General features: G+C 59.0%; 1 protein-coding gene across 1 annotated transcript in view; it reads left to right on the forward strand.

Moving 5' to 3' along the window:
- Positions 1 to 16927, forward strand: part of LOC109865578 (neurotrypsin) — a 36837-nt gene that overhangs the window by 14708 nt on the left and 5202 nt on the right. The window contains exons 3-8 of the mRNA XM_020453868.2: positions 4532 to 4774; positions 4946 to 5084; positions 5213 to 5391; positions 5480 to 5627; positions 5734 to 5912; positions 6009 to 6150. Of these exons, the coding sequence (XP_020309457.1) occupies positions 4532 to 4774; positions 4946 to 5084; positions 5213 to 5391; positions 5480 to 5627; positions 5734 to 5912; positions 6009 to 6150 (1030 nt within the window). The remainder of the gene's footprint in view (positions 1 to 4531; positions 4775 to 4945; positions 5085 to 5212; positions 5392 to 5479; positions 5628 to 5733; positions 5913 to 6008; positions 6151 to 16927) is intronic.

Raw genomic sequence — 16927 nt, forward strand, 5'->3', positions numbered from 1 at the left:
GCCTCTCTCTCTCTCGCTCTCTACCCCCCCCCTCTCTCTCTGCCTCTCTCTCGCTCTCTACCCCCTCTTCTCTCTCTCTAACTTCCTCTCTCTGCCTCTCTCTCTCGCTCTCTACCCCGTCTTTCTCTCTCTCTAACTTCCTCTCTCTCTCTCTCTCTCTCGCTCTCTACCCCCCTCTTTCTCCTCTCTCTCTGCCCTCTCCTCTTCTCTCTCTCTCTCTCGCTCTCTACCCCCCTCTCTCTCTCTCTGCCTCTCTCTCGCTCTCTACCCCCCTCTCTCTCTCTCTAACTTCCTCTCTCTGCCTCTCTCTCTCTACCCCCCTCTCTCTCTCTGCCTCTCTCTCGCTCTCTACCCCCCTCTTTCTCTCTCTCTAAACTTCCTCTCTCTGCCTCTCTCTCTCGCTCTCTCGCTCTCTACCCCCCTCTTTCTCGCTCTCTAACTTCCTCTCTCTCTCTCTCTCTATCGCTCTCTACCCCCCTCTTTCTCTCTCTCTCTGCCTCTCTCTCTCTCTCTCTCTCTCTCTCGCTCTCTACCCCCCCTCTCTCTCTCTCTGCCTCTCTCTCGCTCTCTACCCCCCTCTTTCCTCTCTCTCTAACTTCCTCTCTCTGCCTCTCTCTCTCGCTCTCTACCCCCCTCTTCTCTCTCTCTAACTTCCTCTCTCTCTCTCTCTCTCTCTCTCTCTCTCTCTCTCTCTCTCGCTCTCTACCCCCATCTTTCTCTCTCTCTCTCTGCCTCCTCTCTCTCTCTCTCGCTCTCTACCCCCCTCTCTCTCGCTCTCTACCCCCCTCTTTCTCTAACTTCCTCTCTCTCTCTCTCGCTCTCTACCCCTCTTCTCTCTCTCTCTCTCTCTGCCTCTCTCTCTCTCTCTCTTGCTTTCTACCCCCCTCTCTCTCTCTGCCTCTCTCTCGCTCTCTACCCCCCTCTTTCTCTCTCTCTAGCTTCCTCTCTCTACCTCTCTCTCTCGCTCTCTACCCCTCTCTTTCTCTCTCTCTAACTTCCTCTCTCTGCCTCTCTCTCTACCTCTCTCTACCCCTCTCTTTCTCTCTCTCTCAATTCAAGGGCATTATTTACATGAGAAACATACGTTAACATTGCCAAAGCAATAAACAAAAGTGAAATAAACAAAACAGTAAAGACATTTCAAATGTCACATTGTGTCTATAAATAGTGTTGTAACAATGTACAAATGGTTAAAGTACAAAAGGGACAATAAATAAACATCAATATGGGTTGTATTTACAATGGTGTTTGTTCTTCACTGGTTGCCCTTTTCTTGTGGCAACAGGTCACACATCTTGCTGCTGTGATACATTTGACAGGAGGTTAGGAAGTGCAGCTCAGTTTCCACCTCATTTTGTGGGCAGTGAGCACATAGCCTGTCTTCTCTTGAGAGCCAGGTCTGCCTACGTCGGCCTTTCTCAATAGCAAGGCTATGCTCACTGAGTCTCTACATAGTCAAAGCTTTCCTTAAATTTGGGTCAGTCACAGTGGTCAGGTATTCTGCCACTGTGTACCCTCTGTTTAGGGCCAAATAGAATTCTAGTTTGCTCTGTTTTTTTGTTAATTCTTTCCAATGTGTCAAGTAATTATCTTTGACTTTTCTCATGATTTGGTTGGGTTTAATTATGTTGCTGTCCTGGGGCTCAGTGGGGTCTGTTTGTGTTTGTGAACAGAGCCCCAGGACCAGCTTGCTTAGGGGACTCCTCTCCAGGTTAATCTCTCTGTAGGTGATGGCTTTGTTATGGAAGGTTTGGGAGTCACTTCCTTTATTTAGGTGGTTGTAGAATTGAACACTTATTTTCTGGATTTTGTACATGGTGAATTCTGCATACAGAGTCTCAATTTGGTGTTTGTCCCATTTGATGAATTCTTGGTTGGTGAGCGGACCCCAGACCTCACAACCATAAAAGGCAATGGGCTCTATTACTGATTCAAGTACTTTTTGCCAGATCTGAATTGGTATGTCAAATGTTCCTTTTGATGACATTGAAGGCCCTTTTTGCCTTGTCTCTCAGATCGTTCACAGCTTTGTGGAAGTTACCTGTGGCACTGATGTTTAGGCCGAGGTATGTATAGTTGTTTGTGTGCTCTAGGGCAACAGTGTCTAGATGGAATTTGTATTTGGGGTCCTGGTGACTGGGCCTTTTTTGGAAAACCATTATTTTGGTCTTACTGAGATATACTGTCAGGGCCCAGGTCTGACAGAATCTGTGCAGAAGATTAGGTGCTGCTGTAGGCCCTCCTTGGTTGGGGACAGAAGCACCAGATCATCAGCAAACAGACATTTGACTTCAGATTCTAGTAGGGTGAGGCCAGGTGCTGCAGACTGTTCTAGTGCCCTCACCAATTCATTGATATATATGTTGAAGAGGGTCGGGCTCAAGCTGTATCCCTGTCTCCCCCACAGCCCCGTGGAAAGAAATGTGTGTGAATTCTGCCAATTTTAACCAGGGGACTTGTTGTTTGTGTACATGGATTTTATAATGTTGTATGTTTTCCCCCAACACTGTTTTCAATCATTTTGCCGAGCAGACCCTCATGTCAAATTGAGTCAAGCTTTTTTTGAAATCAACAAAGCATGAGAAGACTGTGCCTTTATTTTGGTTTGTTTTGTTTGTCAATTAGGGTGTGCAGGCTGAATACGTCTGTCTGTCGTATGGTAATTTGGTAAAAAAGGCCATTTGACATTTGCTCAGTACTTTGTTTTCACTGAGGAAATGTACCAGTCTGCTGTTAATGATAATGCAGAGGATTTTCCCAAGGTTGCTGTTGATGACGCATATCCCACAGTAGTTATTGGGGTCACATCTGGGGGGGGGTCTCTCTTTCTAGGCTTCTCTTTCCATGCCTCTCTCTCTCTCTCTGACTCCCTCTCTCTCTCTCTCTCTGACTCTCTCTCTCGGCCCCTCTCTCTCTCTCTCTCTCCCTGCCTCTCTCTCTCTGACTCTCTCTCTCGGCCTCTCTCTCTCTCTCTCTCTCTCTCTCTCTCTCGGCCCCTCTCTCTCGGCCTATCCTCTCTCTTTCAGGCCTCTCTCTCTCGGGCCTCCCTCTTGGGCCTCTCGCTCTCTCGGGCCTCCCTCTTGGACCTCTCTCGGCCTCGCTCTTTCTCGGCCTCTGCCTCTATCTCGGCCTCTGTCTGACTCGCTCTCGCTCTCTGCCTTGCTCTCTCTCTCTCTCTCTCTCAGCCTCTCTCTCTCTCTCTCTCTCTCTCGGCCTCTATCTCGGCCTCTGTCTGACTCGCTCTCTGCCTTGCTCTCCCTCTCTCTTTGCCTCTCTCTCTCTGCCCCTCTCTCTCTTTCTCTCTGCCTGTCTCTCTCTCTCTCCCTTTCTCTCTCTCAGCCTCTCTCTCTTGGGCCTCTATCTCTGTCTCTCTTTCTCTGCCTCTGTCTCTCTATATCTCGGCCTCTCTTCTCAGCCTCTCTTTCTCTCTCTGCTCTCTCTTGGCCCCCCTGTCTCTCTTTCTCTGCCTCTCTCTCTCTCTCAGGCCTCTCTCTTTCTCGGCCTCTCTCAGCCCATCCCTCGCTCTCAATAACTCGCTTTCTCTCTTGGCCGCTCCCTCGCTCTGCCCCTCTCACAGGCCTCTTTCTCTCTCTCTCCGGCCTCTCTCTCTCCGGCCTCCCTCTCTCTCTCTGTCTTGCTCTCGCACTCTCTCTCTGCCTCTCTCTCTCTGCCTCACTTTCTCTGCCTCTCTCTTTGCATCTCTCTCTCGGCCTCTCTGCCTCACTCTCTCTCTGCCCCTCTCTCTCTCTTTCTCTGCCTCGTTCTCTCTCAGGCCTCTCTCTGCCTCGCTCTTGCTCCATCTCTCTGCCTCGCTCTTGCTCTCTCTCTCTGCCTCGCTCTCTCTGCCTCTCTCTCTCTCTTCCCCTCTTGCTGCCTTGCTGTGTGTGTGTGTGTGTGTTTGGTTCAGCATTATGTTTGCGTCAGCAGCAGTTTCATTTAGCCTTTGTTTGTTGTTTATGCCTCCTCCACTAATTCCACCTCTAAAGTACAGAGTGTACACTCCTAAGGGATTCTCAGACGACAGAGTGTACACTCCTAAGGGATTCTCAGACTACAGAGTGTACACTCCTCAGGTATTCTCAGACTACAGAGTGTACACTCCTTAGAGGGTGGCCTCCACCATTTTGAGTAAGGGTGGGAGTGGGAGGTAGTGTATTATAGACATCCCCTGCTGTGTCATTTGATAGTGTGTATTAATACGGAACAGTCTGGACATGAATATAGAGGAACCAAGGGGATTTTGAATAAGGACATTTTCACTCTTCTCCTGACTCTCCTCTCCATATCTCCTCTCCTCTCCATATCTCCTCTCCATATCTCCTCTCCTTATCTCCTCTCCTTATCGCCTCTCCATATCTCCTCTCCATATCTCCTCTCCTTATCGCCTCTCCATATCTCCTCTCCATATCCTCTCTTGCTATAAACCTCCCATCCCAACTGTCTCTCTTGTTCAGAGGGAGTCATAATTATGACAGTATCCTCTCTCTCTCTTGTCCCATCTCTCTCTCTCTGTCTCTCTCTCTCTGGTCAGCCCCTCTCTCCTGTTCGGAGGGTTTTACAGAGCTGGGTTTCTATAATGGCTCTGTGTCTCAGACGGACTCTGGCGCCCCCTGCCTGCGGTGGGCAGAGTTTCCAGACTACGTGCTGCAGTACCCTGGCCGAGGCCTTGGGGAGCACAGCTACTGCCGTAACCCTGACAGAGAGTCCAACCCCTGGTGCTTCTTCAGACAGACCTCTGGGGCCATCGGCTGGGCCTACTGCGACTGCCACCAGGGTAGGTTTATAGCAAAAATACTTTATGCCAGGGAGGCCGTGTAGTGATTCCACTGAGCCCGTCCTCCTATAGCTCCTCCCATCAGCCTCCCTTGCTGTACAGAGTATCTACTCTGTATTTTTTCCAGACTATTGATTGGCTGATGTACCTGTCCTTCTCACCCTCTCTTAGGTGCAGCTCGGCTGGTGGGCGGGACATCGTCAAGAAGTGGACGTGTGGAGGTGTACCTGAATGGCCAGTGGGGGGCGGTGTGTGACTCTCATTGGACAGACAGAGATGCCAGTGTGATCTGCAGACAGCTGGGGTTGGGGTAAGAGAGTTGTAGGAGTGTGTATGTTTGTGTGTGTGTGCCTCCTCATTGAGATCGGCATTGTAGCATCGCAGCATTTCCGTTTCAACTGTAAGACTGTGTGTGTGTGTGTGTGTGTGTGTCCTCAGTGAGATCGGCACTGCTTTGCAGCAGTCCAGGTTCGGCTCGGGCTCCGGCCTCTTCCATTACGAGCGGCTGAGTTGCCGTGGAGATGAGAGCTCCGTCAACCAATGCCAGAGCAGGACATTTGTTACCGGGGACTGTAGCCATGGAAATGAGGCGGGAGTTGTGTGTGCTCCACCAGAAGGTCAGTAGGAAGCTAGAGAGAAGGAAACACAGTGCGTACCTCGTGCCCCTACTCAGCATCCATATTGTGCTGTTGTATCCTCCCCCAGGCAGTGGTCTTCCTCTACGATTGGTTGGAGGAGAAGAATACTTTGAGGGGCGTGTGGAGGTGTTCCACAGTGGTAGGTGGGGCTCTGTCTGCGATGACCAATGGGACGACAGAGATGCAGAAGTGGTCTGTCGACAGCTGGGCTTTGGGTGAGTGTGTGTGTGTGTGTGTGTGTGAGAGAGAGAGACTATAGGAGTAAATATATTGAAGCTAGAGGAAGAGTCATTATTGTTGTTTTGACCCATGTGTGTTTAGGGGTGTGGCGAAGGCCTGGTCGTGGGCCCACTTCGGACAGAGCTCAGGTCCCATCCTATTGGACGCCGTGAGGTGTACAGGAAATGAAGTCTTCCTGGACCAGTGTCTTCATGGAGACTGGGAACAACACAACTGTGACCATATGGAAGACGCTGGGGTATCCTGCAGCCCCTACACAGGTACACACACATAATTCATCCACGCACACACACACATTCCAAAAACGGATATAACGTGCACACATATGATTTAACGTGTGTGTGTGTGTGTTCCAGACGGTGTGGTGCGGTTGGTAGGAGGAGACAGTCCATGGGAGGGTCGTGTTGAACTGTTCCACTCTGGGGACTGGGGTACGGTGTGTGACGACCACTGGACTCAACAACACACACAGGTGGTCTGTCGACAGCTCGGATACAGGTGTGTGTGTACTTTCCACTGCAGGCATGATATGGGCTGTTGTGGTGACCATATTACTCTATTATCCCTCCATCAGGTCCTATTGGCCTGGTACTCAGGGCTCTATTGTCCCTCCATCGGGTCCTAATGGTCTGGTACTCAGGGCTCTATTATCCCTCCATCAGGTCCTATTGGCCTGGTACTCAGGGCTCTATTATCCCTCCATCAGGTCCTAATGGCCTGGTACTCAGGGCTCTATTGTCTAACCTAACACAACGAAATGGACTGCGCTTTCTAAGGCGATGATTCATGGATTAATAGACTAATGATAAATGGACTTCAGGAAGAATAGCTGCTGCTTTCGCAACAGCTAATGGGGATCCAAATAAATACCAAATACGAAAAATTCTAAACACCCATAACACATTAGAGTTTATACCCATAGGCCTATATAGGAACACAAGCCCGAAAACAAAATCTGAATTCAAATAATTATTGTGCCGTTATGCAATACACATCCTACATGGCAGAAAACACGTTTTAGAAAATGTCTTTTGGTACAAAGTTGGTCTAGACTAATCTCCAACATGAATCCAATTCTAGTAATCGCCCTTCAGTGATGACTGTATTATTATACATACTGGATGGACAGGTTACGTTATGCTGTGCTCCAAACGTTCGATCTATGAGTCTGGGAGAGAACATATAGACCTAGGCCATGCTGTTGGTTCATTGATTGTGCATGACGGCCGAGCCTACAATTATAGTTAATTTGTATTTGATTTTTGAGTAGCCTAGTAAGGCATTTTGTATATATTCATATTGAATAGGCGGACACCTTTTTAGCTACAGAATATCTCACCACTGTCCGTTTCCATATGCTCCTTCACCCCTTTCTACAGCGCGCGGAGAGAGGGGTGTGTTTCGTTGTGAAAACACGCTACGATTGTGTATGTGTGGAAAGCGGCCTCCATTTGCTATTCCAGTGCATACGGATGACGTTATTTTTCCCCTGCCCCTGTTCCTGCCCCTGTTCCCTGCCCCTGTTCCTGTTCCCCTGTTCCTGCCCCTGTTCCTGGCCCTGTTCCCCTGCCCCTGTTCTGCCCTGTTCCTGCCCCTGTTCCCCTGCCCCTGTTCCTGCCCTGCCCCTGTTCCCCTGCCCTGTTCCTGCCCCTGTTCCCCTGCCCCTGTTCCTGCCCCTGTTCCTGCCCCTGTTCCCCTGCCCCTGTTCCCTGCCCCTGTTTCCTGCCCCTGTTCCCCTGCCCCTGTTCCTGCCCCTGTTCCCTGCCCCTGTTCCTGCCCCTGTTCCTGCCCCTGTTCCCTGTTCCCTGCCCCTGTTCCTGCCCTGTTCCCCTGCCCCTGTTCCCCTGCCCCTGTTCTTGCCCCTGTTCCCCTGCCCCTGTTCCTGCCCCTGTTCCCCTGCCCCTGTTCCTGCCCCTGTTCCTGCACCTGTTTCCCCTGCCCCTGTTCCCCTGCCCTTGTTCCTGCCCCTGTTCCCCTGCCCCTGTTCCTGCCCTGTTCCTGCCCTGTTCCTGCCCTGTTCCCCTGCCCCTGGTCCTGCCCCTGTTCCTGCCCTGTTCCTGCCCCTGTTCTGCCCCTGTTCCCTGCCCCTGTTCCCTGCCCTGTTCCTGCCCCTGTTCCCTGCCCCTGTTCCCTGCCCCTGTTCCCTGCCCCTGTTCCTCGCCCCTGTTCCTGCCCCTGTTCCCTGCCCCTGTTCCCCTGCCCCTGTTCCTGCCCCTGTTCCCTGCCCTGTTCCTGCCCCTGTTCCCCTGCCCCTGTTCCTGCCCCTGTTCCCCTGCCCTGTTCCTGCCCCTGTTCCCCTGCCCCTGTTCCCCTGCCCCTGTTCCCCTGCCCCTGTTCCTGCCCCTGTTCCCCTGCCCCTGTTCCTGCCCCTGTTCACTGCCCCTGTCCCCTGCCCCTGTTCCCTGCCCCTGTTCCTGCCCCTATTCCCCCCCCTGCCCCTGTTCCTGCCCCTGTTCCCCTGCCCCTGTTCCTGCCCCTGTTCCCCTGCCCCTGTTCCCTTCCCCTGCCCCTGTTCCTGCCCCTGTTCCTGCCCCTATTCCCCTGCCCCTGTTCCTGCCCCTGTTCCCCTGCCCCTGTTCCTGTTCCCCTGCCCCTGTTTCCTTCCCCTGCCCCTGTTTCCTGCCCCTGTTCCCCTGCCCCTGTTCCTGCCCCTGTTCCCCTGCCCCTGTTCCTGCCCCTGTTCCTGCCCCTGTTCCTCGGCCCTGTTCCCCTGCCCCTGTTCCTGCCCCTGTTCCCCTGCCCCTGTTCCTGCCCTGTCCCCTGCCCCAGTTCCCCTGCCCCTGTTCCTGCCCCTGTTCCCCTGCCCCTGTTCCTGCCCCTGTTCCACTGCCCCCTGTTCCCTGCCCCTGTTCCTGCCCCTGTTCCTGCCCCTGTTCCCCTGCCCCTGTTCCCCTGCCCTGTTCCTTCCCTGCCCCTGTTCCCCTGTCCCTGTTCCTGCCCCTGTTCCTGCCCCTGTTCCCCTGCCCCTGTTCCTGCCCCTGTTCCCCCTGCCCTGTTCCTGCCCCTGTTCCCCTTCCCTGTTCTGCCCCTGTTCACCTGCCCTGTTCCCCTGTTCCCCTGCCCCTGTTCCTGCCCCTATTCCCCTGCCCTGTTCCTGCCCCTGTTCCCCTGCCCCTGTTCCTGTCCCTGTTCCCCTGCCCCTGTTCTTCCCCTGCCCCTGTTCCTGCCCCTGTTCCCCTGCCCCTGTTCCTGCCCCTGTTCCCCTGCCCTGTTCCCCTGCCCTGTTCCCCTGCCCCTGTTCCCCTGCCCCTGTTCCTGCCCCTGTTCCCCTGCCCCTGTTCCCCTGCCCCTGTTTCTTGCCCCTGTTCCCCTGCCCCTGTTCACCTGCCCCTGTTCACCTGCCCCTGTTCCCCTGCCCCTGTTTCCTGCCCCTATTCCCCTGCCCCTGTTCCTGCCCCTGTTCCCCTGCCCTGTTCCTTCCCCTGCCCCTGTTCCTTCCCCTGCCCCTGTTCCTGCCCCTGTTCCCCGCTGCCCCTGTTCCTGCCCCTGTTCCTGTTCCCCTGCCCCTGTTCCCTCTGCCGCTGTTCCCCTGCCCCTGTTCCTTTCCCTGCCCTGTTCCCCTGCTCCTGCCCCTGTTCCCCTGCCCCTTTTCCCCTGCCCCTTTTCACCTGCCCCTGTTCACCTGCCCCTGTTCCTGCCCCTGTTCCACTGCCCCTGTTCCTGCCCCTGTTCCCTGCCCCTGTGTCCTTCCCCTGTTCCCCTGCCCTGTTCCCCTGCCCCTGTTCCCCTGCCCCTGTGTCCTGCCCCTGTTCCCTGCCCCTGTTCCGCCCTGTTCCCCTGCCCCTGTTCCCCTGCCCTGTTCCTGCCCCTGTTCCTGCCCCTGTTTCCCCTGTTCCCCTGTCCCCTGCCCCTGTTCCTGTTCCCCTGCCCCTGTTTCCTGCCCCTGTTCCCCTGCCCCTGTTCCCCTGTTCCTGCCCCTGTTCCTGCCCTGTTCCTGCCCCTGTTCCCCTGCCCCTGCCCCTGTTCCCCTGCCCCTATTCCTGCCCCTGTTCCCCTGCCCCTGTTCCCCTGCCCCTGTTCCCCTGCCCCTGTTCCTGCCCCTGTTCCCCCTGCCCCTGTTCCCCTGCCCCTGTTCCTGCCCCTGTTCCCCTGCCCCTGTTTCCTTCCCCTGCCCCTGTTCCTGCCCCTGTTCCCCTGCCCCTGTTCCCCTGCCCCTGTTCCTGCCCCTGTTCCTGCCCCTGTTCCCCTGCCCTGTTCCCCTGCCCCTGTTCCTTCCCCTGTTCCTGCCCCTGTTCCTGCCCCTGTTCCCCTGCCCCTGTTCCTGCCCCTGTTCCCCTGCCCCTGTTTCTGCCCCTGTTCCCCTGCCCCTGTTCCCCCTGCCCCTGTTCCTGCCCCTGTCCCAGCCCCTGTTCCCCTGCCCCTGTTCCTTCCCCTGCCCCTGTTCCTTCCCCTGCCCCCTGTTCCTGCCCCTGCCCCTGTTCCCCTGCCCCTGTTCCTGCCCCTGTTCGCCCTGCCCCCTGTTCCTGCCCCTGTTCCCCTGCCCCTGTTCCCTGCCCCTGTTCCCCTGCCCCTGTTCCTGCCCCTGTTCCCCTGCCCCTGTTCCGGCCCCTGTTCCCCTGCCCTGTTCCTGCCCCTGTTCCTGCCCCTGTTCCCCCTGCCCCTGTTCCTGCCCCTGTTCCCCTGCCCCTGCCCCTGTTCCCCTGCCCCTGTTCCTGCCCCTGTTCCCCTGCCCCTGTTCCCCTGCCCCTGTTTCCTGCCCCTGTTCCCTGCCCCCTGTTCCTTCCCTGCCCCTGTTCCCCTGACACTGTTCCTGCCCCTGTTCCTGCCCTGTTCCCTGCCCCTGTTCCTGCCCCTGTTCCCTGCCCCCCCTGCCCCTGTTCCCCTGCCCCCTGCCCCTGTTCCTGCCCCTGTTCCCCTGCCCTGTTCCCCTGCCCCTGTTCCTGCCCCTGTTCCCCGTTCCTGCCCTGTTCCCCTGCCCCTGTTCTGCCCCTGTTCCCCTGCCCTGTTCCTGCCCATGTTCCCCTGCCCCTGTTCCTGCCCCCTGTTCCCTGTTCCTGCCCCTGTTCCTGCCCCTGTTCCCTGCCCCTCTTCCTGCCCCTGTTCCCCTGCCCCTGTTCCTGCCCCTGTTCCCTGCCCCTGTCCTGCCCCTGTTCCTGCCCCTGTTCCCCTGCCCCTGCCCCTGTTCCCTCCGCCCTGTTCCTGCCCTGTTCCCCTGCCCTGTTCCTGCCCCTGTTCCCCTGCCCCTGTTCCTGCCCCTGTTCCTGCCCCTGTTCCTGCCCCTGTTCCCCTGCCCCTGTTCCTGCCCCTGTGTCCCCTGTTCCTGTCCCTGTTCCCTCTGCCCCTGTTTCCTGCCCCTGTTCCCCTGCCCCTGTTCCTGACCCTGTTCCCCCCTGCCCCTGTTCCCCTGCCCCTGTTCCCCTGCCCCTGTTTCCCCTGCCCCTGTTTCCTGCCCTGTTCCCCGCCCTGTTCCTGCCCCTGTTCCCCTGCCCCTGTTCCTGCCCCTGTTCCTGCCCCTGTTCCCTGCCCTGTTCCTGCCCCTGTTCCCCTGTTCCTGCCCCTGTTCCCCTGCCCCTGTTCCCCTGCCCCTGCTTCCTGCCCCTGTTCCCCTGCCCCTGTTCCTGCCCCTGTTCACCTGCCCCTGTTCCCCTGCCCTGTTCCTGCCCCTATTCCCCTGCCCCTGTTCCTGCCCCTGTTCCCCCTGCCCCTGTTCCCCTGACCCTGTTCTGCCCTGTTCCTGCCCCTGTTCCCCCTGGCCCCTGTTTCCTGCCCCTGTTCCCCTGCCCCTGTTCCTGCCCCTGTTCCCCTGCCCTGTTCCTGTTCCCCTGCCCCTGTTCCCCCTGCCCCTGTTCCCTGCCCCTGTTCCTGCCCCCTGTTCACCTGCCCCTGTTCCCCTGCCCCTGTTCCCCTGCCCCTGTTCCTGCCCCTATTCCCCTGCCCCTGTTCCTGCCCCTGTTCCCCCTGCCCCTGTTCCTTTCCCCTGCCCCTGTTCCTTCCCCTGCCCCTGTTCCTGCCCCTGTTCCCCTGCCCCTGTTTCCTGCCCCTGTTCCCCTGCCCCTGTTCCTGCCCCTGTTCCCCTGCCCCCCTGCCCCTGTTCCCCTGCCCCTGTTCCTGCCCCTGTTCCCCTGTTCCCCTGTTCCTGCCCCCTGTTCCTGTTCCTGCCCCCTGTTCCCCTGCCCCTGTTCCTGCCCCTGGTTCCCCCTGCCCCTGTTCCTGCCCTGTTCCCCTGTTCCTGCCCCTGTTCCTGCCCAATGTTCCCCTGCCCCTCTTCCTGCCCCTTTCCCCTGCCCCTGTTCCCCTGCCCCTGTTCCTGCCCCTGTTCCCCTGCCCCTGTTCCTGCCCCTGTTCACCTGCCCCTGTTCCCTTGCCCCTGTTCCTGCCCCTGTTCCTGCCCCTGTTCCCCTGCCCCTGTTCCCCTGCCCCTGTTCCTGCCCCTGTTCCCCTGCCCCTGTTCCTGCCCCTGTTCCCCTGCCCCTGTTTCCTGCCCCTGTTCCCCTGCCCTGTTCCTGCCCCTGTTCCCCTGCCCCTGTTCCTTCCCCTGCCCCTGTTCCCCTGCCCCTGTTCCCCTGCCGCTGTTCCCCTGCCCCTGTTCCTTCCCCTGCCCCTGTTCTGCCCCTGTTCCTGCCCCTGTTCCCCTGCCCCTGTTCACCTGCCCCTGTTCACCTGCCCCTGTTCCCCTGCCCCTGTTCCTGCCCCCTGTTCCCCTGCCCCTGTTCCTGCCCTGTTCCCCTGCCCCTGTTCCCCTGCCCCTGTTCCTGCCCCTGTTCCCCTGCCCCTGTTCCTGCCCCTGTTCCCCTGTTCCCCCTGCCCTGTTCCTGCCCCTGTTCCTGCCCCTGTTCCCCTTCCCCTGCCCCCTGTTCCTGTTCCCCTGCCCCTGTTCCTGCCCCTGTTCCCCTGTCTGCCCTGTTCCTGCCCCTGTTCCCTGCCCCTGTTCCCCTGCCCCTGTTCCCCCTGCCCCTGTTCCTGCCCTGTTCCCCTGCCCCTGTTTCCTGCCCCTGTTCCCCTGCCCCTGTTCCCTGCCCCTGTTCCCCTGCCCCTGTCCCCTGTTCCCCTGCCCCTGTTCCTGCCCCTGTTCCCCTGCCCCTGTTCCCCTGCCCCTGTTCCCTGCCCCTGTTCCTGCCCCTGTTCCCCTGCCCCTGTTCCCCTGCCCCTGTTTCCTGCCCCGGGTCCCCCTCCCCTGCCCCTGTTCTGCCCCTGTTCCCCTGCCCCTGTTCCTGCCCCTGTTCCTCCCCTGCCCCTGTTCCTGCCCCTGTTCCCCTGCCCCTGTTCCCCTGCCCCTGTTCCTGCCCCTGTTCCCCTGCCCCTGTTCCTGCCCCTGTTCCCCTGCCCCTGTTCCCCTGCCCCTGTTCCTGCCCCTGTTCCCCTGCCCCTGTTCCCCTGCCCCGTTCCTGCCCCTGTTCCCCTGTTCCCCTGTTCCCCTGCCCCTGTTCCTGCCCCTGTTTCCCCTGTTCCCTGCCCCTGTTCCCCTGCCCCTGTTCCTGCCCCTGTTTTCCCCTGCCCCTGTTCCCCCTGCCCCTGCCCAGTGTTCCCTGCCCCTGTTCCTGCCCCCCTGCCCCTTTCCCCTGCCCCTGTTCCCCTGCTCCTTCCCCTGTTCCTGCACCTGTTCCCCCTGCCCCTGTCCCCCTGCCCCTGTTCCTGCCCCTGTTCCCCTGCCCCTGTTCCTGCCCCTGTTCCCCCTGCCCCTGTTTCCTGCCCCTGTTCCTGCCCCTGTCCCTGCCCCTGTTCCTGCCCCTGTTCCCCTGCCCCTGTTCCTGCCACTGTTCCTGCCCCTGTTCCCCTGCCCCTGTTCCTGCCCCTGTTCCCGCCCCTGTTCCTGCCCCTGTTCCCCTGCCCCTGCCCCTGTTCCCCTGCCCCTGTTTCCTGCCCCTGGTTCCTGCCCCTGTTCCCCTGCCCCTGTTCCTGCCCCTGTACCCCTGCCCCTGTTCCTGCCCCTGTTCCCGCCCCTGTTCCTGCCCCTGTTCCCCTGCCCCTGTTCCTGCCCCTGTACCCCTGCCCCTGTTCCTGCCCCTGTTCCCCTGCCCTGTTCCCCTGGCCCCTGTTCCTGCCCCTGTTCCCCTGTTCCCCTGCCCCTGTTCCTGCCCCTGTTCCCCTGCCCCCGTTCCTGCCCCCTGTTCCTGCCCCTGTTCCCCTGCCCCTGTTCCTGCCCCTGTTCCTGCCCCTGTTCCCCTGCCCCTGTTCCTGCCCCTGTTCACCTGCCCCTGTTCCCTGCCCCTGTTCACCCTGCCCCTGTTTCCTGCCCCTGTTCCCCTGCCCCTGTTCCTTCCCCTGCCCCTGTTCCTTCCCCTGCCCCTGTTCCCTGCCCCTGCCCCTGTTCCCCTGCCCTGTTCCTGCCCCTGTTCCTGTTCCTTCCCCTGCCCCTTTCCCCTGCCCCTGCCCCTGTTCCTGCCCCTGTTCCCTGCTCACCTGTTCCTTCCCCTGCCCCTGTTCCTGCCCCTCTTCCCCTGCCCCTGTTCCTGCCCCTGTTCCACTGCCCCTGCCCCCTGTTCCCCTGCCCCTGTTCCTGCCACTGTTCCACTGCCCCTGTTCCTGCCCCTGTTCCCCCTGTTCCCCTGCCCCTGTTCCTGGCCCCTGTTCCTGCCCCTGTTCTTTTCCCTGTTCCCCTGCCCCTGTTCCCCTGCCCCTGCCCCTGTTCCGGCCCCTGTTTCCCCTTTCCTGCCCCCTGTTCCCCTGCCCCTGTTCCTTCCCCTGCCCCTGCCCCTGTTCCTTCCCCCCTGCCCCTGTTCCTGCCCCTGTTCCCCTGCTCCTGCCCCTGTTCCCTGCCCCTGTTCCTGCCCCTGTTCCCCTGCCCCTGCCCCTGTTCCTGCCCCTGTTCCCGCCCCTGTTCCTGCCCTGTTCCTGCCCCTTTCCCTGCCCCTGTTCCCCTGCCCCTGTTCCTGCCCCTGTTCCCCTGCCCCTGTTCCTGCCCCTGTTCCCCTGCCCCTGTTCCTGCCCTGTTCCTGCCCCTGTTCCTGCCCCTGTTCCCTGCCCCTGTTCTGCCCTGTTCCCCTGCCCCTGTTCCTGCCCCTGTTCCCTGCCCCTGCCCCTGTTCCTTCCCCTGCCCCTGCCCCTGTTCCTGCCCCTGCCCCTGTTCCCGCCCCTGTTCCTGCCCCTGTTCCCCTGCTCCTTCCCCTGTTCCTGCCCCTGTTCCCCGTTCCTGCCCCTGTTCCCCTGCCCCTGTGTCCTTCCCCTGCCCCTGTTCCTTCCCCTGCCCCTGTTCCGTGCCCCTAGCCCCTGTTCCCTGCCCTGTTCCTGCCCCTGTTCCTGTTCCTTCCCCTGCCCCTGTTCCCCTGCCCCTGTTCCTGTTCCTGCCCCTGTTCCTGCCCCTGTTCCTGCCCCTGTTCCCCTGCCCCTGTCCTGCCCCCGTTCCTGCCTCCCCTGTTCCCCTGCCCCTGCCCCTGTTCCCCTGCCCCTGTTCCTGCCCCTGTTCCCCTGCCCCTGTTCCTGCCCCTGTACCCCCTGCCCCTGTTCCCGCCCCCCCTGTTCCTGCACCTGTTTCCCCTGCCCTGTTCCTGCCCCTGTACCCCTGCCCCTGTTCCCCCTGCCCCTGTTCCTTCCCCTGCCCCTGTTCCTTCCCCTGCCCCTGTTCCTTCCTGCCCCTGCCCCTGTTCCCCTGTTCCTGCCCCTGTTCCTGTTCCTTCCCCTGCCCCTGTTCCCCTGCCCCTGTTCCTGCCCCCTGTTCCCCTGCCCCTGTTCCCCTGCCCCTGTTCCTTCCCCTGCCCCTGTTCCTTCCCCTGCCCCTGTTCCTGCCCCTGTTCCCCTGCCCCTGTTCCTGCCCTGTCCACTGCCCTGCCCCTGTTCCCCTGCCCCTGTTCCTGCCACTGTTCCCCTGCCCCTGTTCCTGCCCCTGTTCCCCTGTTCCTGCCCCTGTTCCCCTGCCCCTGTTCTTTTCCCTGTTCCCCTGCCCCTGTTCCCCTGCCCCTGTTCCTGCCCCTGTTCCCCTGTTCCTCTGCCCCTGTTCCCCTGCCCCTGTTCCTTCCCCTGCCCCTGTTCCTGCCCCTGCCCCCTGTTCCTGCCCCTGTTCCCCTGCTCCTTCCCCTGTTCCTGCCCCTGCCCCTGTTCCTGCCCCTGTTCCCCTGCCCCTGCCCCTGCCCCTGTTCCCCTGCCCCTGTTCCTGCCCCTGTTCCTGCCCCTGTTCCCCTGCCCCTGTTCCTGCCACTGTTCCTGCCCCTGTCCCCTGCCCCTGTTCCTGCCCCTGTTCCCCTGCCCCTGTTCCTGCCCCTGTTCCCCTGCCCCTGTTCCTGCCCCTGTTCCTGCCCCCTGTTCCTGCCCCTGTTTCCTGCCCCTGTACCCCTGCCCCTGTTCCCGCCCCTGTTCCTGCACCTGTTCCCCTGCCCCTGTTCCTCTGCCCCTGTTCCTGCCCCTGTACCCCTGCCCCTGTTCCTGCCCCTGTTCCTTCCCCTGCCCCTGTTCCTTCCCCTGCCCCTGTTCCTTCCCCTGCCCCTGCCCCTGCCCCTGTTCCCCTGCCCCTGTTCCTGCCCCTGTTCCTGTTCCTTCCCCTGCCCCTGTTCCCCTGGCCCCTGCCCCTGTTCCTGCCCCTGTTCCCCTGCCCCTGTTCCTTCCCCTGCCCCTGTTCCTTCCCCTGCCCTGTTCCTGCCCCTGTTCCCCTGCCCCTGTTCCTGCCCCTGTTCCACTGCCCCTGCTCCTGTTCCCCTGCCCCTGTTCCTGCCCCTGTTCCCCTGCCCCTGTTCCCCTGCCCCTGTTCCCCTGCCATTTGATAATGGGCCATTCTAAATCAAATCAAATTTGACATATTAGTAAAGACAAGATTAAATTGAGAATAGTGAAAATATGATAATTTGATGACAGAAGAGCGTGTGTAGCCTGGGGCAAGGAACAGAGCCCAATATTTTATTTTTTATTTATTTTATCTTTATTTAACTAGGAAAGTCAGTTAAGAACAAATTCTTATTTACAATGACGGCCTACCAAAAGGCCTCCTGCGGGATAAAAATAATAATATATATAAATAAATAAATATAGGACAAAACACACATCACAACAAGAGAGACAACACTACATAAAGAGAGACCTAAGACAACAACATAGCAAGGCAGCAACACATGACAACACAGCATGGTAGCAACACAACATAACAACAACATAACAACAACACAACATGGTAGCAACACAACATAACAACAACACAACATGGTAGCAACACAACATAACAACAACACAACATGGTAGCAACACAACATAACAACAACACAACATGGTAGCAACACAACATAACAACAACACAACATGGTAGCAACACAACATAACAACAACATAACAACAACACAACATGGTAGCAACACAACATAACAACAACACAACATGGTAGCATCACAACATAACAACAACACAACATGGTAGC

Source organism: Oncorhynchus kisutch, linkage group LG20 (assembly GCF_002021735.2).
Source record: "Oncorhynchus kisutch isolate 150728-3 linkage group LG20, Okis_V2, whole genome shotgun sequence".
In the NCBI taxonomy this organism is placed as follows: Eukaryota; Metazoa; Chordata; class Actinopteri; order Salmoniformes; family Salmonidae; genus Oncorhynchus; species Oncorhynchus kisutch.